We start from the raw sequence: 24,855 nt of genomic DNA on the forward strand, positions 1-24,855 counted from the left end.
ACTGATTTTAGCAGTGTTGTAATTCTAAGTCAATACTGTCTATAGAGAACTCTGTTTCACACAACTCAGTATTTGTTAGGTTATTTACTCCATCTCGGCCTTTAGTGGACACTAGATTTATATACATGTTAACATCACACAAACAATACAACTGAATGAAATGTCTTTCTGTATTTTTACCAAAGCAAAGAAGTATTGCAGAATATATGGTTGGAAGGTCACACTTGAATTACTTGGGATTAAAGTGCTCTGTCCATACAAACATGAAACAGCAGACATTATAAAAGAGTCAGCATTCATGATATGTGAATACTGTGAATCATATCTGAATATTTATTCAAAACATCTGCTATTCGTAAAGCTACAGTCGGTAGGATTTCAAAAAAGAAGAGGAGAGAGAGAAAGATATAATTTAAAGGAATACAACTTCCAGACACCTTCATCATTTCTGAGCTCAAGCAGTGATTGAAACTTGGTCAGACTCTGCTCCTGCCTCTGATTGGTGGTTTAGAAATGGGAGCGTAGGATTCTTTAAATTGCATTATGTCTCTGCAAGGCATCCTCAGGGATCTGATGATTTAAGGCTTGTCTAAGGCTTCCAAGGTGCAGTTGCCCGTGAGTACACAGAGGGTAACGTTGCGGCTGCAGGTAAGAGGAAGAGATCGATGAGCCTCTCGTCCATGTCTCCTTCACGGCGCTGACCCGATCTCCTTCGCACTGGCCTGATCGCTCTTAGTTTTCACTCAGTGTCAGTATACCAATGAGTTTATTTGTAAACATTATCACACAGACAAAACTTACGGGTTCATTAAACAGTCATGTCCTCCAATGACACTCAAAACTCCCTGTCATCTGCGACAAGATAACTCCACCCCCCCTAGCCTGAGTGCCATGCAGGACAGCCAATAAGCTTTATTGTAAATGTTTCTTTCTTCACATTTAAATGTAAAAACTGGATGATTATACACATAGAAGTGACAATATTTGTTATATAATAGCAATAGCAAAGCATTTGCCCTTACACAGTCTTATTTAATTATTTCCGTCTCTCTGACTCTTCAGAAATATTGTCTCCTGAGCTGAATGCACAGCTAATGCTCACTGGAAATAAAGGAGAGGAACAACATCCAAGTTCTATAGCGCTATAGTTTTGAGTTTTGCAGCAAAGAAAACATGAAAACAACTCAAAAAAGAGGAAAATGTTGGCTGCTTGTTTGAAATGTCTTTGTCTCTGTTTACACTAGGTGAAAAGGATTGTGGGTAAACTATGGGTTAAGAAAGAGCCAATGAAGAGGCTAGCTCAGGATGCAGCTGAGTGGCTGAGCTGTGTTCTATTAGCAAACGTGGGTGTTGTGATTTCTGAGCACATGTCTCCTTTCTTCCTCTTCCTCCTCGGTGCACGTCTTCTTCTGAAAACCTCAACATTATCTGCGCCGAAACTTATTGACTCCATGTCAGCAGATGGTTAAAGTTCTACAATTACACACGACCAGATTTAGGAAACAGAAAAGGTCTCCTCATGGATTCACATCACCACAAACTAATATCAGGAACACAGAGATGCTGTAGATGCACATTTGACTCTACGTGTTTCTGCTCAACCAAACAGAAGACTATCATAGAGGAATTAAGAGATTAGCAATAAACTGTTAACATTAGCGTTGAGTCAGTTTAATGGTTGTCTCTGAGGAGGTAGCAGAGAGGATTATGTACTAACCAGAAGGTCGGGGGTTCAATCCCCAGCGACTCCAGTCTGTATTACAAATTGTCTTGTGACAAGATACTGAGCCCCAAATACCTGAAGGCTGTGCCGACAGTGGGTGAATGTTGTGTGATTGTGTGTGTGAGTGGGTGACTGCACCTTGTACTTTAAACCAGTTGGACTGGCCGATTAGACTGGAAAAATACTGTATAAATACAGTCCATCTACCTAATGTTGTGTATCAAAAACTTTCTGTAAATAAATAGATATACAACCACACAATACGTTTGTATGTTTAGACATTGCTTTGCCTTCTGACATCTCATTTTACCTCTATAACAGATGGAGATGTACAGGAGACATCACAATGTTGTATCAAGCCTCTGCATGTGATGCCACTTGAATATTACTCACTATACAATTCAAACATGTCACATACTTGACATCTCTGCAGTTGACATGCTTTTCCTGCCTTGTCTTCCTCCTCCTTAATCTGTCACATCGATTATTTTGTCTTTCCTGTGATTGGTTGCCATGGCTCCACTGGCTCCGCTTCAGCTCAAGGTGTCTGTGCATTTGCGTATGTGTGTGTGTGTTATTCCTTTATAACCCTCAATTGTATTATAACATGTTCTGCCTCCTGGAAGCTGCAGTTAAAAGAATGGTTTAATTTGAGCAATTTGAGTGTCGTCTATTAATCTAAAAAGTATTCATCTGTCTAGTTACACAACAGATAATGTTGTTTACCTTTGTCTCTGAGATTATTTGTTAACTAGCGCAGGGACACAAGTATTGTAAATGAAGCTTTCACACTTCAATAGTAGCAACAGTTCCATTTCGGCTTGATGATACTTGTAGATACTTTTCTGGCATTCAACGTCCCAATTAGCAATTCCTCAGAATTGTAAACCAACAACCACAGAGGCAGTGGGGACAGAGGACAGACAGAGGACGTGTGCCATTTTATATCCATCTGGACAAAGTAGGACTTCATGATGTCCTTGGCTGTGACCAGCTCCAGATCCCGCTGGTTAATGTGGACAAGCTCTCAAAGGCTCTCCAATGATGCTCCATCTCAGTTTTGGTGGAGCCCCTCATGCAGATATTACACACATTCATTACAAAAACAAAAAATCTCAGAAAAAAAGCATTGAACTTGAAATGTGGTTACTCAAAAAACTACAGAAGATATCAAAAAACTAATTTAAGTTTAATATATGAGATCCATTTAAAGTTTGAATAAAGTCTATAGCACAGAGTATGGAGAGGTAGACTCAGCTAAATTCTGGAAGGTGCTACTGGCAGTTTTTATTCAGATGGAAGCAACTCAACTTTAAAGTGATGTAATGTGTTTTAAAGTGACTAACTCTGTTTTTCCTGTTTAAACGCACTATTCAAGAGTAAAATTATCGTTTTCTTCTAACATCCTGATTTGAAATGTGTGCTTTTCAAAAACTGGCCTTGTCAAGTGAAAGGCAACATTATCAGGAGTCAGTCAGGAACTCATCTCGATTCACATATTCTCCTCCACAGAGTGATGACTTTCATTAACCAAAGAAAACAACCTTACTTATACAATAGCAAGCATTTGCCCCTGGTCAAATCCGCTGTATCCAAAACTCAATAGCTGCTGCAAATATTTTCTTTTTGACAACTTAATATTTAGTGTGTGTGTGTGTGCGTGTGCTGTTATTGTGAGGTTTGTTCATGTACAACTTATTGTCTAGGCTCAAACGAGCATATGATTGTTGAATTTCACTGAATTTTTTGTGCTAGATGGCTTGTGCAGCCAGATTTACCCGTTTTTGCACTGTAGATGCTGAACAGGTGTCGTGTGTCGTGGATGTTTTGGTGATACCTTTGCCTTTTGCTTCTCAGATTGTCGAACGGGAAGATATTGGGTTGTTTTTATCGCCCTGCCACAGCAGGCATAACTAAATGGTCAGTAATGAACGTGTCAGTCACACTTTACCTCACCTTCCCACATCAGCTCACATTTAAGTCACTATGCTGTATGGGCTGCTACAGTGAAGCTGGCCACTGACCAAGGGGTTCTTGGAAAAATCGTAGTTTTTATTTAATGCTGTAAGTTTTGGGAGAACATTTGATTAACTCAAAAGCAAGACTTCTCTTCTCTTCTGCATTTGTCACAATCCCATATAATACTGACAGATTATGTCGCCGTGTGAGTTCAATTTGGCAAAAATATTTGTCATCTGAGTCCATTTTATTCTTATAATTATAGATTGTATTAGAATTCAATTAAGACATCATGATACATGATATAATTATTGATGCATCAAAGTCCCCCTCGGGTGAAAACATGTAGTGCTTTCCCCTGTGTGCCTTTCAGAAGATATAAGATTTATTTCAGTCAAAAGTCAACTCCACAGCTGACCTACCTCGAAATTGTGCTTAAGTTCAGCTCTTTCAGTAAATATACTCGGTTCCTTCCCACCCTTGATATTTTGCTCTTTGTCTAGTAATTACAGTTAGAACAGTAATTTGTTGAACACTTTATTACCGAGCCATGGGAGTGATTTTTTTAGGTTTTAAATAAGAGCATAAGTGGATTTGACTTTTCATACGTTCTGCTGGGTTTGGAGAGTGTAGTGAGGTTGAGCTCTATGTGCAGCTCCTAATTATCTCTGTGTGCAGCCTTATTTCCTCATGCGCCACACTGATATTTTAAAGAAAAACAGAACAACTTTTAAACATGCCCTTTTGAAATGGACTTTAAGCTGGGCGTGTGATAAAGCTGGCTGCAGCTTTCCTTCTCTAAAAGTGACCTGCAAAGATTTAGCCGTAGCAAGTTAAGCCGGACTGTGGGACGCAGTCATCCGAACCCTGAAGCTGCACCACCACTGCTGCACAAAGAGCTGGTCACCTTTTTATTCAGAGTTTAGTGGAGCTCGACTAAGTATGCAGAATCTCTAACTGGTGTCTGTTGTCCTCCCAATCAAGGAGTCCCAGCCTAAACTGCTAAAGAGGGCACAGTCACCTGATTTAGAGTGTATTCATATTGAACACAAATGTGGATGCCGTTCCCTGGATAAAGTCAAGTATTCTCTTCTATACAGTGCTTGTTAATATCATTTTACCTTGCAGCATGTTACACACTATGCTTTTGGACCAAACAAGAATATGTGACTTGTATGCAAAGTGTAAAACTGTATAATAACTCATTAGTCATTGCTTCCACGTTGTCTCCAAACAAAGAGATATGGGTCTTTTTCATCCCTCTTTTATGTCTCCCTCTCATCACAGAGCAACTAAAACTCATCCAGGACCTGTGGTTCATTTGAGCGACAGCCCAAAGGATGAAGGCAAGGTGAGTAGGCAGATGAAAGAAACACCACAGACACCTCCTGGTTCTCCTCGAGCACCAACTCCTAACCTGATCACTTTCTGCAACATAGATCCCCCCCCCGACCTATTTCCCTGTGTTAACTTGTGCCTGTAGCCAAATCCTTTCCTTCATCTGTCATTCAACCTCCTTCTGCTGTCACTGCATTTGCCTCTTTTCTTTGCCTATTGTCTATTTCCTTCCACTTTCCTTTTCAAGTCTCACCTCTCACTCTCTCAGCTCCTCTGAGTGGCTTACCCGCCTCACACCATTCTCCCTATAGTATCTCTCCTTGTTGCTTTCATGTGTCTTTCTTCACATACACACGCAGATGATTTGAAGTGCGAGGGACTTGCAGGTAATATCTTCTGAGGACGGTCGAGTTTCTCAGGGTCATGTCGCAGTCAGATTGGCAGGAAGGATGTCAGGCTGAGGTTGCTGTAAAAAGTGAGGTCGCTGAAGAGCATATTGATTTTTCTCAATGGATTTTTTCTGCCTTTGGGTCAAACCAGACTTGACAAGCTGTGAAGACATAAAGACGAGTTTGCAGCTGCTCTCGCACACTGTAGTCACAGGACAAAGGAAGGAGTGCTGTGGGTAGCATTAGAAAATGGTATTAATGTAATGTAAAGGCTAAGGATAGATACAGGATTCTACAAGAGTTCTTATTTCTCAAAGCTTTTTCTGTTGCTTATTATTCACTTTTAGTTGTGGTAAATATAAAGCCGACAGTTCCAGCTTCCTAATTACGACTGGGGTATGACAGTAGGGAAGCGACATTAATTCATATCAAATAAATTTTGATTGCTCCACTGGAAACTATACACTTGTACTAATTGTTGTAAATTATGCAGGCACCTTTTGCTTACAGTAGCTCAGCCTCGCAATCCAAAAACAGCTTTGAGGATTTCAGGATAATCTTAAATAAAATGTCAAGTTGTAACATATGTGTTTAAAATCCATCATAGACTTCCGGTTGGCTACAGAACAGGATGGCGGGTTGAGCACTTTGCTCCCGCGAGTCAGCGTATTATTAACCCCCGCTAACTTAATTAAAACATAACGAAGTGGTCTCTTTTAAGATTATGATGGCGGGAAAGAAAGGCAGAGGTAAAGGGGCGCAAGATACAGCGGAAAAGGATTCTCACCGTGCAGAACAAGCCGAGGACGACATGCGGGGAGATGAGGGCCAACATGGCGGCGACTCAACACCGGGAGTGATGCGCACAGGGCTTGAAACTATAAGTAAGCAGATCAGCGATCTCAAGTCTGAACTAAAGGAAGACTTAAAAATGTTCAAAGACGAAATTAAACGTGACATGAGAGAAGAACTCATCGAGTTCAAACAAGATGTTAACCGGCAGCTAGCTACAAACATGCTAGCCATGCAGGAGCACAACGAGAAAATCAACGAGATGGCCACGCGGATTGACGACACCGAAACGTGGAGCGCGGAGGCTAACGCGGCCCTTCAGCAAACCATACAGGATCAGCAGAAGCTAGAAGACAAGCTGAATGACATAGAGTCGAGGGCAAGACGAAACAACCTGAGGATCCACGGTGTGCCGGAGGACGCAGAACGAGGCTCGTTGATGGAGTTTGTCGAAAAAATGCTCCGGTCCGAACTCAAGCTGAACAACGATGTGGATTTACAAATTCAACGCGCACACAGAGCCCTTGCGCCCAAACCGGGCCCAAACTCACCTCCGAGGTCTATTATCATTAATTTTCAGCAATACAGCACCAAGGAGATGGTTATCCAAAAAGCATGGCGACAGAAAATCACAATGGGAGAGAAACCGCTGTATTTTGATCATGACTATACAGCTACCGTTCTACAACAGCGCAAGGCGTTCACCAATATCAAAAAGGCTCTCAAGGAAAAGGGCATTCGTTTCCAGACGCCCTTCACGCGGATGCGCATTCACTGGGAGAGCGGTGTGCAGGTGTACGGCAGTGCCTGGGAGGCAGCGCAGGAGCTCCGGCAGCGGGGATACAGCGTGGAGGTGCCAGAGAGACCACCCGGTAGGAGTCACCTGTTGGAGCTTCTCCAGCGGGCTACACCGTGGCAGCGAGTGGGATCAAATGCAGATGTAGGCACTGCCAGACGCGCTAAAGAGCGCCTACGGAAATTTCAGCATTGACGCCAGGAAGAACGGTAGTGTTTAAAAAAACTGATGATATACAAGCGACCCTTAACATAAAGATAAACATTGTATTCATGCGCTGGCTGGCGGGGCGAGGAGAGTTCGGCCCTACCAACGGACTCACACGTAAGTTCAAGTGACAGTTTGTAGCGGACTAATTGGGGAGGGGGCCCTTTCCTTGTGAGAGGTTTATTTCCCCCTCAGCTGAAAACTGAAGAATGCTCTTCAGACTTTGGAAGTCCTTTCACTTTATTATTATAATGCTTGTTCTAAGCCGTTCTGGGCTTGTTATTGTGTTCCAGTTATCATTGGTTACTATGTTAAGCCTGTGGAAACATAATGTTGTAAGATTGACTCAGTTAAGTTACGATGCATCCTGATGAGGTAAAGCTAATGTCCTTAAATGTGAACGGTTTGGGAAACCCGATTAAAAGGTCTAAGGTAATGGCAAAATTGAAAAAAGAGAAGGCAGATATTATTTTTATGCAAGAAACCCATCTCTCCCAACAAGAGCATGAGAAATTGAAACGATTTGGTTTTAAAAATACTTTCTATAATTCATATGTGCAAAGTCATAGAAGAGGGATTGCTATTCTGGTCGCTAATAAATTCAAATTTGAATCATTTAAAGAAATAAAAGAAAAGGAGGGCAGATATCTTATTGTTAAGGGTAGGATTGGACAGGATATAGTAACCTTAGTAAATGTATATGCACCACCTGATACTAACAAACTGTTTTTCAAATCATTAATGGATGTGATTGCACTGGAAGCTGAGGGTGTCTGTATATGTGGTGGAGATTTTAATGTAGTATTAAATCAACATTTAGACACAACTAGCTTAACGAGAAATAGAAATAAATTATCAAAATTGATTAACACAGCCTGGGATGATATCGGGTTTTGTGATGTCTGGAGACATATTAATCCATTTGACACAAATTACACTCACTACTCGGCTCCACATTGTACTTACTCCAGGATAGATTATTTTTTTATGCCAAAAAGTGACTGTTATAGGGTAAAAGAATGTAGAATTGGGGTAGCTGATGTCTCTGACCACAGTGCTGTGTACTTGACAGTTCAAATACAAGGAAGGAAGAGGAAGACGGGTTGGAGGTTAAATGTAGGTATGTTAAATAACAAAGCAGCTGTAGAACAGATAAAACTGGAAATTAAGGATTATTTGAAGATAAATGACAACGGAGAGGTGGACCCATCTATACTGTGGGACTCATTGAAGGCGGTGATGCGTGGGAATTTGATTGCTTTAACAGCATTACACAAAAAAAAGAAAATCATGGAATATAATAACCTGGTATTAGATTTATCAAATGTGGAGCAACAACATAAAAAAAACAGAGACCCAGAACTGCTGGTGCATATAAAACAATTAAGGAAACAGATGAATGATCTATTAGAACAAGAAGTTGAGAAGACGGCCCGATTCTATAAGCAGACCTATTATGAATCAGGTCCTAAAGCAGCCAAATTACTTGCCCGACGCTTGCGTAAACAACAAGTGGATAGTACCATCCATAAGATACGGGACCCAGAAACAAATCATTTGAAATATCAACCACAGGAAATAGAGGCCATTTTTCTAAATTATTATAAACAATTGTATACAGAGACCTCTGATACCAAAGTGGAAGCCATGCAAATGTTTCTTAATGAGCTTGATTTGCCTTGTATTGGCAAAGTACAAAATGATTTCATTATAGCAGATTTTACACTAGAAGAAATAAATAATACAATTGGCAACTTAAAATCAAGTAAGACTCCAGGTAGTGATGGCTTCCCTGCGGAGTGGTATAAAACCTTTAAAGAAGAACTAGCTCCACTCCTTCTAAAAACATTTAATTGGATTAAAAGAGAATGTAAACTTCCACCATCATGGAATGAGGCAGTCATTACAGTACTACCAAAGGAGGGCAAAGATAGGGAATTTAGTAGTAATTATAGGCCTATTTCAATTCTCAATGTAGATTATAAAATGTACACAGCCATTATCGCAAAAAGACTTGAGAATATTCTCCCACAATTAATAGATGAAGACCAAACAGGATTTGTAAAAAGCCGACAAACGCATGACAATATTAGAAGGACTCTACATTTGATGGATAGAATAGAAAGGGAAAATAAAAAGGCGGTAGTGCTAAGCCTCGACGCCGAAAAGGCTTTTGATCGGGTCAATTGGCAATTCCTGTATCAAACTTTAGATAGATTTGGCTTCAATGAGCAATCTGTAGATCTAATAAGAACACTTTATCAACAGCCAACAGCAAAAATTAAAATGAATGGGTCATTATCTCCATCATTTATATTACAAAGAGGAACTAGACAAGGTTGTTGTCTCAGCCCCACATTATTTGCTTTTTATATTGAACCCCTAGCCCAGACAATCCGTCAACATGAACAACTACAAGGCATCACAATTGGACATAGAGATCATTTAATTAGTTTATTCGCGGACGATATTTTGGTCCATTTAGTGGATCCTGAGAAGTCGTTCCCCATATTGATGGACATCCTCGAAGAATTTAATTATTATGCTGGTTACAAACTAAATATTACAAAGACACAACTTTTGTCATTTAATTACAAGCCTTCAGAAGAAATAAAACATAGGCATGATTTAAAATGGGATATGGAAGAAATAAAATATTTAGGCGTAATCATTACAAAAAATTTGAACAGATTATACGAGGCAAACTATAATTTGATTAATCAGAATATTAAAAAGGATATTGAACGATGGTCCACCTATCCATTGGATTTTGGCAGTAAGATAAATGTAATTAAAATGAACATGTTGTCTAGATTGCTATACCTGTTTCAAGTTTTGCCAGTAGGGGTTCCTAAACACCAGTTCTTTACCTGGGATAGACTTATTTCTAAATTTATCTGGGATGGAAAGAAGCCTATAATAAGATACACAACACTGCAGTTGGCCAAGCATAAAGGAGGAATGGCACTCCCAAATCTCAAAGATTATTTTTATGCAGCTCAGTTCCGTCCCCTTTTTCTGTGGTGTAATGATAACTATTTTGCTAGATGGAAGGAAATTGAGACATATGTTGAGGGTTATCAGATCCAGTCGGTTTTAGGAGAAAAAGAAATCCCCCTATTAGTCAAAAGTCAAATATATTCAATAACATCCGGCTCTCTGGAGTTTTGGTTTGATTTTGTAAGGCAATTCAAACTAAGGAAAGACCAGAAAGTACTTAGATGGTTAGCCTTTGACACTCAATTTAGACCAGGAGAAAATGATGCCATATTTAAGCAATGGGGAGTAAAAGGTATTAAGGCAGTGTGTACACTGATGGAAAAAAACAAAGAATTACAGACTTTCCAAAAACTAAAAGAAACTTTTTCTCTTCATAATCGGGACTTATTTAGGTATATACAATTTAGAGATTATTATAATAAAGAATTGAAGATGGAAATTTCTCACGAAATAAACCCAGTTATAAAGAATATGATCAATGCATATAAACCAAATAGTAAAAGTGTAAAAGTAATCTCCATGTTTTATGACAGTATTATGGAATGTAAGGGTAACTCAACATTGTATCTAAAATTAAGGTGGGAAAAATAATTAAATGTAGACATTTCATCAGATGTATGGTACGATATGTGTGAAACTCAACATACTTCCACAAATTCACAACAACTGAGGGCTTTCAACTGGAAAAATTTGGTGCGGTTTTTTATTACACCTAAAATCAGCAGTAAAGCATCTTCAACACCCCAACCATGTTGGAGACAGTGTGGCTGCTTAGAAGCACACCACACGCATAGTTTTTGGAGTTGTGAAAAACTGAAGTCATTTTGGAAAGAGGTACATTTAATCTTAATTAATGTGCTTGGATATAAGATTCCTTTGTCATGCACTGTCTTGTACTTAGGTCACATTTCACTGGTTACTATACAGAGGGACAGATACTTGGTAAAAGTACTCCTTACAGCAGCAAGGAAAACCATAACTAGAAGCTGGTATAAACCTGATTCACCTAAACAGCAACAATGGTTTGATGTCATTCAGGAAATAAGGACAATGGAACGACTGACTTGTGTGATACGTTTGAGGTTAGATTTGTATGCTAAGAGATGGCAGAAGTGGATACTTTACTTCGACGAACTATAAGGACACTGGCTCACAGTCTGTTTGCATTCAAGTGTAAGGCAGCTACTTGAGCTGCGCTTAATCTTTACATAGGTATGTATTTCATCTTTTTATCTACACCAAGTTTTCCCGCAGGCTCCGTTTTTGTTTGTTTTTGTTATAATTGTTTGTTCATTACTGTATGTTTGTTTTATCTGCACTGAATTAACATCTGCAAGTTGATCTTACTATGTGTAGTTGTGATGTGCTAAAAACTCAATAAAAACTAAAGTATAAAAAAAAAAAAAATCCATCATAAAAGTTATTTCACAGATAGTACAGACTCCTTGGCCTGGTACCAACTTGATGTAAATAAGGATCAGTATATCCAAGTAAAAAAGCCATTCAATTAAATTCAGGTGACCACAAATATGACTTGGGTAATTGATGTTGCTCCATTTCTGCTGTATCACATAATCCATAAACATTTCAGAAATCACAAGTGAATTAGATAAGCGATTTTATGACTTTGTGTGAATTTAAATTTTTCCTGCAGCCTCGTCATCAAAACTAAGTAAACAGGCTTAGAGCTACAATGATAAGTGGATAAACTTGTGAGGTCATCGGAAAAAAAGAATCCAGAACTTGTTTTGAGAATAATGTAAATCCGTTTGTGTTCTTTATGGACGTGTTCACAGGACACCTTCATTCATCCTCCCTGCTTGTTTACCTTCGTAACTGTTGGTGATGCCAATGTAAAGCTTAAAGGTGTCAGGGAAGTTACTAGTTTTCCTTTTCCACCTCGCCTGCCCTCTTACTTCTATTCTAAGATTTCACACACGTCTCCTTCTCAGCGGGAGGTTTGTTTCCTCCGCTCGGTCTTGCAGGCTGTGCTCCTCCAACATTGATCTCGATCTCTCTCCTCTGATCTGTGATCACACTGTGTTGCCTTTTCTCTCTCTTTCAAACCCTTGAGTGTGAAACGATGTTGTGTGCCGATGTTTTTCTGAGGTTGTTGTGGTTGCCTTTTTCATCCGTTATGTGCAACAAGGCATTTGTGCACGTGAAGTAACAGGTATATATACGTATTTCTGGGCATGTATAAAGCAATAAATATACATGTGTCTGCAAGTATGGCAGAAAAAAGACCCACACAGGTGTTTAAATTAATTGAATAGAAGCTCAGTGGTACATATTTGAGGTCTGAACTTCCAGTCCTGACAAACCAAAATGTCAGAGCCAAAACGTCTCATCACATCAAAGAAAATCGTGAAATTACTTGAATTAAATTGGTGCCGTTGTCAATATGCTCCGCTCTTATATCTCTCTCTCATTCCTTGTCACTCTCCCCTCTGAAGCTGCTTATAGGGTTTGAGAGCGGGACGGTCGTACAATGGGACCTCCGGTGCAAGAAGGCTGACTTCAGAATCTACTACGATGAGGTGAGTCCCCACTCTGCACTCCTGTTATCACCAACTCAAAGTCGTTCATAAGTGAATCATGTTGACACGGACGTACGTGATCGATGTAGCTAAATATTTACAAACCTTCCATGACTACAGAATCCTGTGGAAACAAGGACTTGTCTTTTTTGCTATTTCCAAGTGAAGGAAACAAACAGGTGAAGAATAAAGTTTCACCCAGTTAGAAGTGCCGTGCAAAACAAGACTCTGTCCTTTGTGTTTGATGATGTTTAGCTTGTGTGGCCTTGCTTTTAAATGGCCATCTGACCACCTGAACAATAATTCAGATATCCAACTGATCAAGACAAAAATCTGAATAAGACACTGCTGTGTAAACAACATTTACGGGTGACCTTAACCTGCAAAAGGTATATACTGACTACATTTTCCTGCTCTTCCTTTCATCAGGTATAGAAGCCTCAGTGAAAATGCACATTGTGAAACAACACAGCCAAAATAAAAACCTGACTATAAAACCTGATTCTGATTCTGTAAAGTAGATGAAACTAGTCTTAATTGAATAGCTTCAAATTCGTCAAATTTTTGCCTATTCAGTATTTCTATTACAGTATACACACGGCCACATACACAGTCAGGTTCATACACAACCACTGTCAAACTCACACACACATCTGCTGATTTAATCTGTTTGTTTTTTTTAACCTCTGTGGCCTCAAACCCAATTTGCCCCTTGGACAATTTCGCCTCGTAGCGCTGATCTTCTGCATCTCTCATCTCCTGTCACATCTCCCATGAAGAGTCACATCCTGCCCACAGTCATTAAGGTGGTCTCATGTGCATCACCTCCAGCGTAGCATGGCATCTCTGTGTCACACCTCTTCAGCTGAGTACAAACAAAACAACAAAGACGAGGACAGCAGGGCCAAGCTTCAATATGTTATACTTGTGGTCATGTTGGTGAACCATGAATTGCATTGCACTTTATTGTTTATTTTGTTTGGGTTTTCTGTTTTGATCTTGTTGCTGTTGTTAACCTTTTATTTTCTTTAAAAAAAAAAAAAACAAAGCAAATTCACAGTTATGCAGTTAGTGAAGGAAATAATCTGTGAGTAGAAACTTTTGTGGTTTAGTAATGTTGTATCTCTGTCGTTGGCACAGGCCATTCACTCAGTGAGCTGGCATCATGAAGGGAAGCAGTTCATGTGCAGTCACTCAGACGGCAGCCTGACCATGTGGAACCTCAGAAACACCACCAAGCCAGTCCAGGTCACCTTCCCTCATGGTGAGATTCACACCCACACCACTACACTGTTTTTATTATTAAACAGAATCGAGCCTTTATGTTCCCCAAGCTGGAAAAACCGGGTCACTGGGCTGATCACTGACACAACAGACAGAAATGACACGTCGTTTAGGATACATCTTAAATTTGATCAATCTACTGTAGAACAAATTCATGGTTAACTACCTGTCTATGGGTTCAGATTCAAACACTTATATGGCATAAAAAAGTATTTATGTAAATACAGACTATACCTCTACTTAAGGGGAAGTAGATTCATAAGAAGATCACAGAGCCGTGTGAATGTGAGTCTTTTACTGGTGGTCATAAAACACTTATAGTGGACATTTTGTGGACTGTTCCAGTTGCCCCATATGATTACATTACTGCTGCCATGTTGTAGCTGCCAGCAGAGGTAATCTACTGGACAGATTACACAAGTTTTTGTGAGTATCCACACATTTTAAACATAGGCCCCGGGTTAAAAAAATATCAGAATTCCCCTTAAATCATCAATCTTTTAATGGTCATCCAGACTAGATAAGTGGAATTATAAATGCAGCCTGTTTACCATTGTCAAATCCTTGGAGTCACTCCTGGTTATCATGGCTTGGTGGAGCAGTGCAGCTGTGTAGAGCCATCAGCTTCGTATTATTCACACCACGCTTGTTGCCAAGGGTCTTCACATCCAGAGTGCATGACAAAGCAAATCTGGCTCTGAGTTGAGAATAGTGGGTTGAATGATTCCCTCTTTAAACCTAATCCTGAATCCCCTTCTGCCAACTCATCTTCCCTTTGTTTCCCCCGTTCCCTGCCACCCTTATGTTGTCAGATATCTGGTGGTGAATAATTCTGCTGTGACTTGTGATCTGTGATCTCAGGGCAGAATCACAAAAGAGTGAAGCAAGAGGGGGGGTAGTGGGCGAGGAATGTCAAGGACGGAACAGCAGTTCCTAATACCTGGTTAAATACCAGCAGATTGTTTACATAACAGATAAAGGAAAAGGACAGAAGCAATTGAACATGAACAGAGGTGAATTTAGAATTGGGAAAAGAAGAAGCATGAACTGTAAACATGTCAAGTCCCTTCATTCTGGTATTAAATAAATGAAGTGGTCGAACCCTGCAGTCTGAGCATCACGCCCCGGAACCCACCTGTGATACAAATGCTTTCATGCTCACAGTTACTCTGTATTGATTTTTATTTTCGTCATGCGTTGTTTGCTGGACACAGTTGTTGTGCTCAGATGTTGTGCTGTGCAACCCAGTCTCATCAGGAAACGTTCAGTGGGAACGTTGGTCCACTTGGACAAACGTTTCCATCTCACAATCTGGCCTATCAGATTGTGAGATGGAAACGTTTGGTCCGCCCATTGTTTTGCATTGACGTGTTTTCACGTCACGTGACTCCCGAGTTCCCGTCTACGGAAAGGAAAACATGGCGGACAGTCCTTGTTTTTTCAGATAAAAATATGATTTTGTAACTTAGTCTGGGCATAAAAATACATTCTGACACCATTTCTAGCGAGAAATGTGGTCTTTGCTTCCACAGTCTTCAGCCAGTTCGTGCTTATGATATATATTTTAATAGTTATCACGAATGTTTTTTTCGTTGCTATGATGGTTGCTATGGACGCTGCCATGCCGAGAACCACGTCGTAGCGTGCTGTTTAAATCACCGTCCCTGCGTGGTGTCGTTCAGTGCTCGTGAATGTTATTCATGTTAAATAATATTAATATTTGAGGCTAGATTACACCTCTAATGCGAAGGATCTTGCGAGTCTGTTCAGAGGCGGACCGAGTCCGCCACCGGACCGAGTCCGCCACCGGAAATAACGTGTGGCTGTCAACATCCGGTCCCTTTAACTAGAAGCTGCGTCATACACACGGAGCATTTGGGAGACCACGATGTCGTCTTCCTTCTGTCAGGTAAGTAGTTTATTGTTTTTAAAGATCGTTACGATCTAGGTTCACAGTCCGAGTGCTGAGACAGCGGATGTGGAGTCCGTCGATACCCACAATGGATGCTTTTCTTCAGCTAATATGCCATTGTTAGCCACATGCTTCAGCCCACGGTAGCATGTGATTACCTGGGAGGTGAAAACATGGTTATTCAAACCAGTTCAAGATGCTTAGCTCATCATTGAGGGACGCTACAATATAAATATAAACATGAATTTGATTTATGAATGCTGTAGATTAATAAGGAGCGTATTTCTCTACCAATACTTCACAATAACAGATCAATTTGGTTTAATGTATAGAATGTAATATGACAATAATGTTTTCATGTTATGGAGTTGCGATTCATTTTATAAAACAATTCCTATGTTCTGTTTTTTAATCAAGGAGGATCCAAGTGAAGCTACAGGAGTATGATGAAGAGCAAGAAGGGCAGCCTGGAGAGAAAGAGGAGCCGGGTTGAGCCCACTACTCTCATCCACGTACCACGAGGAAGATGAGGGAGAGAAATTATCCTACCATTAAAGAGGTACTTTTAAGTTACATACCAGAAACACCATTTTATATAATGTGCCAAATATACATTTTTATTAAATCCCCAAAGTACGCTGGCTGAAATACAAGTTAATATCACACTGAAAGAGTTTTGATCAATCATGCTTCCCTGCTGTGGTTGTTCAACTGGGAAAACAACTTTTTCCACAGGAAGGCAAGTAAATTTAAGGAATGCTTGTGCAAAGTTTTCCTCTGTTATGTATAATGATGACCTCCATCAGACATTATGTTAGCAATATTTACACCTTTTCATTTATACTGTTTATTTCTGTCTACATGTGTGAATTTGCCTTCATTAGTTTCAGAAAAGAGCGATCATGTATCGGTCAGTGGGCGGCAGCCCAAGACTCCGCAAACTAGTCTTTAAGCAAAGTAGACGAAGGCATTGAGGTTGCGGCCTGCCATCATTATTATTTTGCTTAAGGGACTGAATATGTTTCATGCAGAAATATTAGCATTTCCCTTATATCTACCAAAACTGCTTGTTTCACAGACTGCAGTTTTGTTTTGATCCGATGTGGTGTGCAAATACCAACTGTATCTGCAATGGGTTGTTGGGCATTAATATTTGTAACTCTAATTTTGTTTTGACAGACTGTGCAAAGAATGTTGAGAACATCACCACTCTACAGGAATACACAGTCCAGTAATGTGTGTCAGAAGTTCAGTAGTGAACGACAGGTACTGTGGAAAAATGTGTGTCATTGTTGTACAATGTCCTTTGACTCTGTTTACACAAGGTCAACACAAAAAGGTTTGATTGTAAACTGATATTGGTATGAATTCATGTTATACTCCTCTTCACAAGAAACAAACAATTTACAAAAAAAACACTAGAATTACCGCACTGCGTTGTATGACTCCGCTAACCAGTGCAGTGTCCGTCTACATATTTCTACATATTTTCTCTCATATAAATGTCACTGTAACCTCTTGACAACTGAAACCATAACATGAGGTCAGTGTGGCCTTGACCTTTTGACTTTAAGACAAATACACAGTTAGACAACCCGAAAACATGCAGTAATGCCTCCGGCGACTCGCTATTACAGAGGCATTAAAATGTTAAGTGTAGTAGACTGGATTTTATTGGTGTAACATTGGACATCTTGTATTGGTACACAAAAAATATATTTGGTTTCACATTTTAGATGGCATAAGCAGAGACATCAACTCAGGAAATGGATTTCTGCAGAAAATTAAGCCTTGTATGTGTGTATATATACATACAAACGCACTTTTAAAACATTTTGTTTTTTATCATATATTCTCAGGTAGTACTGACGCATTTACGGAGATGGGACATGAGGGCCTTGTCTGCGTGCCCAAGAGAAAATTCCACAGAGTTCAAGCTGAGCAGGCTGCAGCAGGTTTGGAGGAATCCTCCTCTGAAGAGGAAACATGGCGAGGTTCTTCTCCACTGATGAAGAAATGTGAGTGCTGTGATTAGGTCAAATCTGCTAAAATGCTACTGTGGCTCCTGGGCCCTGCTATTAGCTTGGTGTATGGTAGCTGTTAGCTTTAGCATATTTATTTTTTAGGGGCCTGTCTGACGTTTATGTTTTAAAAAAAAAATCAGAGGGAACCATCTTCATAATTTAACACTATGGTTTCTTTGTGTCCTTCAGATCTTCTCAAGAGAAGCTGCCTCAGCTCCACGGTCCCTCCTGCAGCCTCCACTCCTGATGCTAACCCCCGGTCTCCATCACACCATCCGGGCAGACCTGGAGTCACAGAACTTTGTCCAGAGCTGCCGTCTGAGAATTGTTGATCATATAATTTTCAGCAGATGCCTTAATGTAATGTTTGTGCACAATAAATGACATTGATCATAACATATTGGTATTTCCTTGCAGTCATACGCCATGATATTGGCAGATAAGATGTTGATTACATTAAAGCAGTGAATGCTCTGCTTTAAGCAACATAAACACACAATGATCCAATGGATTTGAAGTAGAATGGGCACGTTACATTCTGTAGAGAGTAACTCAGTAACGGAAGTCAGAAAATAACTTTATCTGAGGTTCAGTCAGTTATAGTCACAGCAAAGCACACAGGTCTTGTTGTCTAAGTGGCAACCATATCATATTGTTTAAGATGTGTAACATCAAGCTTGTGTATCAGGGCTAAATACATCCAGTCATAAGTAAGTTCACCCTCTTGTTAACACTAAAAGTAGGTGACCCAGATGTTTCACAATGCAATCTGATAAGGTCTTATGAGAAAAATTCTTAACATTAAAGAAATGAACACAGAGGATAGCAATAGATGTTTCACTTTAAATCAGTAGCTGGTAATCGGCAGACTGACTTATTCAAACACATTAATACTACAATGAATGAGGCAGGGGTTTGCTATCAGAAATTATTTCTGGGACATTAATTTAAAAGATCTCCAGTATAAGCAAATGTGTTCTAAAATTGGTTTACATCCAAGTGAGAGGCTGTCCCATCTCATGGATTTAAGATATATATATTGTTTGTATTAGCTGTCCCTCAGTGAAGTACTTGCACTTCTTGAAAAGCTCTATATAAATAAGATGTATTATTGTTTATACATTGCCCTCTAGTATATGTTTTCCTAAGTCATTGTAGATACAGAAACAACAGTATGGTTCAGGTGACAGTAAGTGGAAGGTGAAGGTAATTTCCATGAGCTCAAGAGAAACCTAATGTGACGATATAGTTGATTTCTGATAGGAAGCACCTGCCTCATTCATTGTAGTATTAATGTGTTTGAATAAGTCAGTCTGCCGATTACCAGCTACTGATTTAAAGTGAAACATCTATTGCTATCCTCTGTGTTCATTTCTTTAATGTTAAGAATTTTTCTCATAAGACCTTATCAGATTGCATTGTGAAACATCTGGGTCACCTACTTTTAGTGTTAACAAGAGGGTGAACTTACTTATGACTGGATGTATTTAGCCCTGATACACAAGCTTGATGTTACACATCTTAAACAATATGATATGGTTGCCACTTAGACAACAAGACCTGTGTGCTTTGCTGTGACTATAACTGACTGAACCTCAGATAAAGTTATTTTCTGACTTCCGTTACTGAGGTACTCTCTACAGAATGTAACGTGCCCATTCTACTTCAAATCCATTGGATCATTGTGTGTTTATGTTGCTTAAAGCAGAGCATTCACTGCTTTAATGTAATCAACATCTTATCTGCCAATATCATGGTGTATGACTGCAAGGAAATACCAATATGTTATGATCAATGTCATTTATTGTGCACAAACATTACATTAAGGCATCTGCTGAAAATTATATGATCAACAATTCTCAGACGGCAGCTCTGGACAAAGTTCTGTGACTCCAGGTCTGCCCGGATGGTGTGATGGAGACCGGGGGTTAGCATCAGGAGTGGAGGCTGCAGGAGGGACCGTGGAGCTGAGGCAGCTTCTCTTGAGAAGATCTGAAGGACACAAAGAAACCATAGTGTTAAATTATGAAGATGGTTCCCTCTGATTTTTTTTTTAAAACATAAACGTCAGACAGGCCCCTAAAAAATAAATATGCTAAAGCTAACAGCTACCATACACCAAGCTAATAGCAGGGCCCAGGAGCCACAGTAGCATTTTAGCAGATTTGACCTAATCACAGCACTCACATTTCTTCATCAGTGGAGAAGAACCTCGCCATGTTTCCTCTTCAGAGGAGGATTCCTCCAAACCTGCTGCAGCCTGCTCAGCTTGAACTCTGTGGAATCTTCTCTTGGGCACGCAGACAAGGCCCTCATGTCCCATCTCCGTAAATGCGTCAGTACTACCTGAGAATATATGATAAAAAACAAAACGTTTTAAAAGTGCGTTTGTATGTATATATACACACATACAAGGCTTAATTTTCTGCAGAAATCCATTTCCTGAGTTGATGTCTCTGCTTATGCCATCTAAAATGTGAAACCAAATATATTTTTTGTGTACCAATACAAGATGTCCAATGTAACACCAATAAAATCCAGTCTACTACACTTAACATTTTAATGCCTCTGTAATAGCGAGTCGCCGGAGGCATTACTGCATGTTTTCGGGTTGTCTAACTGTGTATTTGTCTTAAAGTCAAAAGGTCAAGGCCACACTGACCTCATGTTATGGTTTCAGTTGTCAAGAGGTTACAGTGACATTTATATGAGAGAAAATTTGTAGAAATATATAGACGGACACTGCACTGGTTAGCGGAGTCATACAACGCAGTGCGGTAATTCTAGTGGTTTTTTTTGTAAATTGTTTGTTTCTTGTGAAGAGGAGTATAACATGAATTCATACCAATATCAGTTTACAATCAAACCTTTTTGTGTTGACCTTGTGTAAACAGAGTCAAAGGACATTGTACAACAATGACACACATTTTTCCACAGTACCTGTCGTTCACTACTGAACTTCTGACACACATTACTGGACTGTGTATTCCTGTAGAGTGGTGATGTTCTCAACATTCTTTGCACAGTCTGTCAAAACAAAATTAGAGTTACAAATATTAATGCCCAACAACCCATTGCAGATACAGTTGGTATTTGCACACCACATCGGATCAAAACAAAACTGCAGTCTGTGAAACAAGCAGTTTTGGTAGATATAAGGGAAATGCTAATATTTCTGCATGAAACATATTCAGTCCCTTAAGCAAAATAATAATGATGGCAGGCCGCAACCTCAATGCCTTCGTCTACTTTGCTTAAAGACTAGTTTGCGGAGTCTTGGGCTGCCGCCCACTGACCGATACATGATCGCTCTTTTCTGAAACTAATGAAGGCAAATTCACACATGTAGACAGAAATAAACAGTATAAATGAAAAGGTGTAAATATTGCTAACATAATGTCTGATGGGGGTCATCATTATACATAACAGAGGAAAACTTTGCACAAGCATTCCTTAAATTTACTTGCCTTCCTGTGGAAAAAGTTGTTTTCCCAGTTGAACAACCACAGCAGGGAAGCATGATTGATCAAAACTCTTTCAGTGTGATATTAACTTGTATTTCAGCCAGCGTACTTTGGGGATTTAATAAAAATGTATATTTGGCACATTATATAAAATGGTGTTTCTGGTATGTAACTTAAAAGTACCTCTTTAATGGTAGGATAATTTCTCTCCCTCATCTTCCTCGTGGTACGTGGATGAGAGTAGTGGGCTCAACCCGGCTCCTCTTTCTCTCCAGGCTGCCCTTCTTGCTCTTCATCATACTCCTGTAGCTTCACTTGGATCCTCCTTGATTAAAAAACAGAACATAGGAATTGTTTTATAAAATGAATCGCAACTCCATAACATGAAAACATTATTGTCATATTACATTCTATACATTAAACCAAATTGATCTGTTATTGTGAAGTATTGGTAGAGAAATACGCTCCTTATTAATCTAAAGCATTCATAAATCAAATTCATGTTTATATTTATATTGTAGCGTCCCTCAATGATGAGCTAAGCATCTTGAACTGGTTTGAATAACCATGTTTTCACCTCCCAGGTAATCACATGCTACCGTGGGCTGAAGCATGTGGCTAACAATGGCATATTAGCTGAAGAAAAGCATCCATTGTGGGTATCGACGGACTCCGCATCCGCTGTCTCAGCACTCGGACTGTGAACCTAGATCGTAACGATCTTTAAAAACAATAAACTACTTACCTGACAGAAGGAAGACGACATCGTGGTCTCCCAAATGCTCCGTGTGTATGACGCAGCTTCTAGTTAAAGGGAGCGGATGTTGACAGCCACACGTTATTTCCGGTGGCGGACTCGGTCCGGTGGCGGACTCGGTCCGGTGGCGGACTCATGTCCGCCTCTGAACAGACTCGCAAGATCCTTCGCATTAGAGGTGTAATCTAGCCTCAAATATTAATATTATTTAACATGAATAACATTCACGAGCACTGAACGACACCACGCAGGGACGGTGATTTAAACAGCACGCTACGACGTGGTTCTCGGAATGGCAGCGTCCATAGCAACCATCATAGCAACGAAAAAAAAATTCGTGATAACTATTAAAATATATATCATAAGCACGAACTGGCTGAAGACTGTGGAAGCAAATACCACATTTCTCGCTAGAAATGGTGTCAGAATGTATTTTTATGCCCAGACTAAGTTACAAAATCATATTTTTATCTGAAAAAACAAGGACTGTCCGCCATGTTTTCCTTTCCGTAGACGGGAACTCGGGAGTCACGTGACGTGAAAACACGTCAATGCAAAACAATGGGCGGACCAAACGTTTCCATCTCACAATCTGATAGGCCAGATTGTGAGATGGAAACGTTTGTCCAAGTGGACCAACGTTCCCACTGAACGTTTCCTGATGAGACTGGGTTGTGCTGTGAGCTGGAGGGAGACAGGGGGCTTGCTGTCTATCCAGCTGTAGGCTCTTCAATAACAACAACAACAACGTGAAATAACTTTATCACCTAAGACTCTTTAAATAACTCTGACCAAGCCACAGAATAGTCAGTTATGGAATTCATCCAGCTCCACATTACTGTATGTATTATACTGCATTATACTGCATTTAGAGGCATTTCTTAGTTGGCTTACATCTTGACAATAAATCTGCGACTGTATTATTTTTAATAATATCCACATGTGGAGTCTATGTACAATTTAAATTGGGCATTGGTGTGGATAATGCTACATATTTTTTGTTTCAAATGAAATTCAGAAAACATGAAACATATGTGTGTTGGTTGGACTATCAGCAGAACACAATTACAGAGACACCAGGTTGAGATTCATGTATTTAATAATAGGTGTTAAGTTGTACAGGATAATAGGAGGAGAATCTGATACTTGATTCTTCAGACAGCACCTTCCTGCAATCTGGGAAAACATCAGACTTGTGTTGGGTTAAAGACACAAAAATACAATGGGTGTTTTTCCTCTCAGCCTCGGTTCAAGTTCAGTCAGAAAATTGCTGCTCCGCCCACTCTCTAGTTTGAGCAAACAAGTGTTTGTTAAAAGATGTACGATGCCAATTCTGAGTGAATCTTTATAGCTTTTGTATTGAAGTCATTAAGTTTTCCTTTATTTGTAATTCATTCTTAAAAATTACATCTTGGTTTTTTATCAGAACCACTGGGTTTATCATGAGGACTGTATTTGAAATTGCTGCATTCCATTTTGTAAAAGCAGCAGCAGCAGCAGAGAGAAGCCTAGGTGCTCAGAGTCATGTTTTCAGAAGCTACTCGGCTTTTGTTCAGGGCACTTTGACCGTGAGGTAGAACCCAAGGTCCCTCTGCCTTCCAGCCGAGAGACTTCCTCTTTCATATCAAAATAAATCATTTCACTGTGTGAAGCAGCTGAAAAAATAACTCTCAGCCTGTAATGTGCTAACTCTGATGTTGGTCTGCCACTCTGACGTTTCCTGAGAAGAAGAATTGGAAATATTACACAGTAATAATACGAAAGTATAAAGGGAACAGGGACAATAGCTGTGCCATTGTGACTTATAATGAGACAAACAGTGTTAGTCACTATTGTTACTTTATTATTACGACCCTACGGAGGATAGGGATGTGAGCCTGGAGTGGTGCAATGTCCATTAAATAATAAAGCCTTTAATGTAGTGATGCAGAATAGAATGATTAGCTTGAAATGGAGGGTTGTGGGCGGGGGGGTCATCAGAAGAACATACATTAAAGTTGTCGACTAATGCGTTTCCCAATCTCTCTTTTGTAGTTTTTGCCCTTTTGTTCAAATAAATTGTCAAACAAAAAACAAACTGAGAGGTTGCACAAAAAAGAATGTAAAAATACACTTTGCGTTAGTTCAATCAGCTGAAAGCAAACTGATAAGAGTCCAATCAGTCACACATCATTTAACTATGATGCCCTCCTGCGACACTATTACTACCTCTTACTGCTGATGTCATCGTTTTGCCTCCACCTTTCTAGTTTAGAGTCTTAACCTGTCAAGTGTCTAGGATGCTACTCAATGTCTTGCTTTGACCTCATTCTTGTATAAGGGGGTTTCCTGCATCGCGCTCCCTGTTTAGCTTAGTAAGCTCCTTGGCTAATCCAGAGAGCATTTCCCAAGTGGAGCCATCAGCACCAAGCATTTGTGTATTTCAATTTGTTGTTATTGTCTCTATTTCAGGTAAGATACAGAGGGATGGGAGGAAGGAGTCGTGCAAGCCCATCCTCAAAGTGGAATACAAGACCTCAAGGAGCAGGTGTGTGTCTAAAACAGACGTTCAGATCCACATTTCCTGATTTTTATTTTATCCTTAGTTTGATTACAATAAACTGTGATTTCAACACAGTTCTGGTGCTTAGGAAGTTTTTCTTTATCCTGTGGTTATTTCATCATCTAGTG

At 39.8% G+C, this 24,855-nt stretch overlaps 1 protein-coding gene and 2 long non-coding RNA genes across 4 annotated transcripts in view; 2 read left to right on the forward strand and 1 right to left on the reverse strand.

Annotated features, from left to right (window-relative positions):
* stxbp5l (syntaxin binding protein 5L) overlaps nucleotides 1–24,855 on the forward strand; it is a 125,580-nt gene that overhangs the window by 66,993 nt on the left and 33,732 nt on the right. For both annotated transcript variants that reach the window (XM_061088708.1, XM_061088709.1), the window contains exons 6-9: nucleotides 4,970–5,033; nucleotides 12,661–12,744; nucleotides 13,885–14,008; nucleotides 24,637–24,712. In XM_061088708.1, coding sequence (XP_060944691.1) covers nucleotides 4,970–5,033; nucleotides 12,661–12,744; nucleotides 13,885–14,008; nucleotides 24,637–24,712 — 348 coding nt within the window. The remainder of the gene's footprint in view (nucleotides 1–4,969; nucleotides 5,034–12,660; nucleotides 12,745–13,884; nucleotides 14,009–24,636; nucleotides 24,713–24,855) is intronic.
* Nucleotides 15,863–18,360, forward strand: LOC133021757 (uncharacterized). Its single transcript, XR_009682981.1, has 5 exons — nucleotides 15,863–15,937; nucleotides 16,358–16,499; nucleotides 17,120–17,206; nucleotides 17,800–17,958; nucleotides 18,154–18,360. It is a non-coding gene; the product is annotated as an uncharacterized LOC133021757 (long non-coding RNA).
* On the reverse strand, nucleotides 19,750–22,251 carry LOC133021689 (uncharacterized). The gene is made up of 5 exons (XR_009682970.1): nucleotides 22,174–22,251; nucleotides 21,612–21,753; nucleotides 20,905–20,991; nucleotides 20,152–20,310; nucleotides 19,750–19,956 (listed from the first exon to the last, which is right to left on the reverse strand). It is a non-coding gene; the product is annotated as an uncharacterized LOC133021689 (long non-coding RNA).

This window comes from Limanda limanda, chromosome 16, assembly GCF_963576545.1.
Source record: "Limanda limanda chromosome 16, fLimLim1.1, whole genome shotgun sequence".
In the NCBI taxonomy this organism is placed as follows: Eukaryota; Metazoa; Chordata; class Actinopteri; order Pleuronectiformes; family Pleuronectidae; genus Limanda; species Limanda limanda.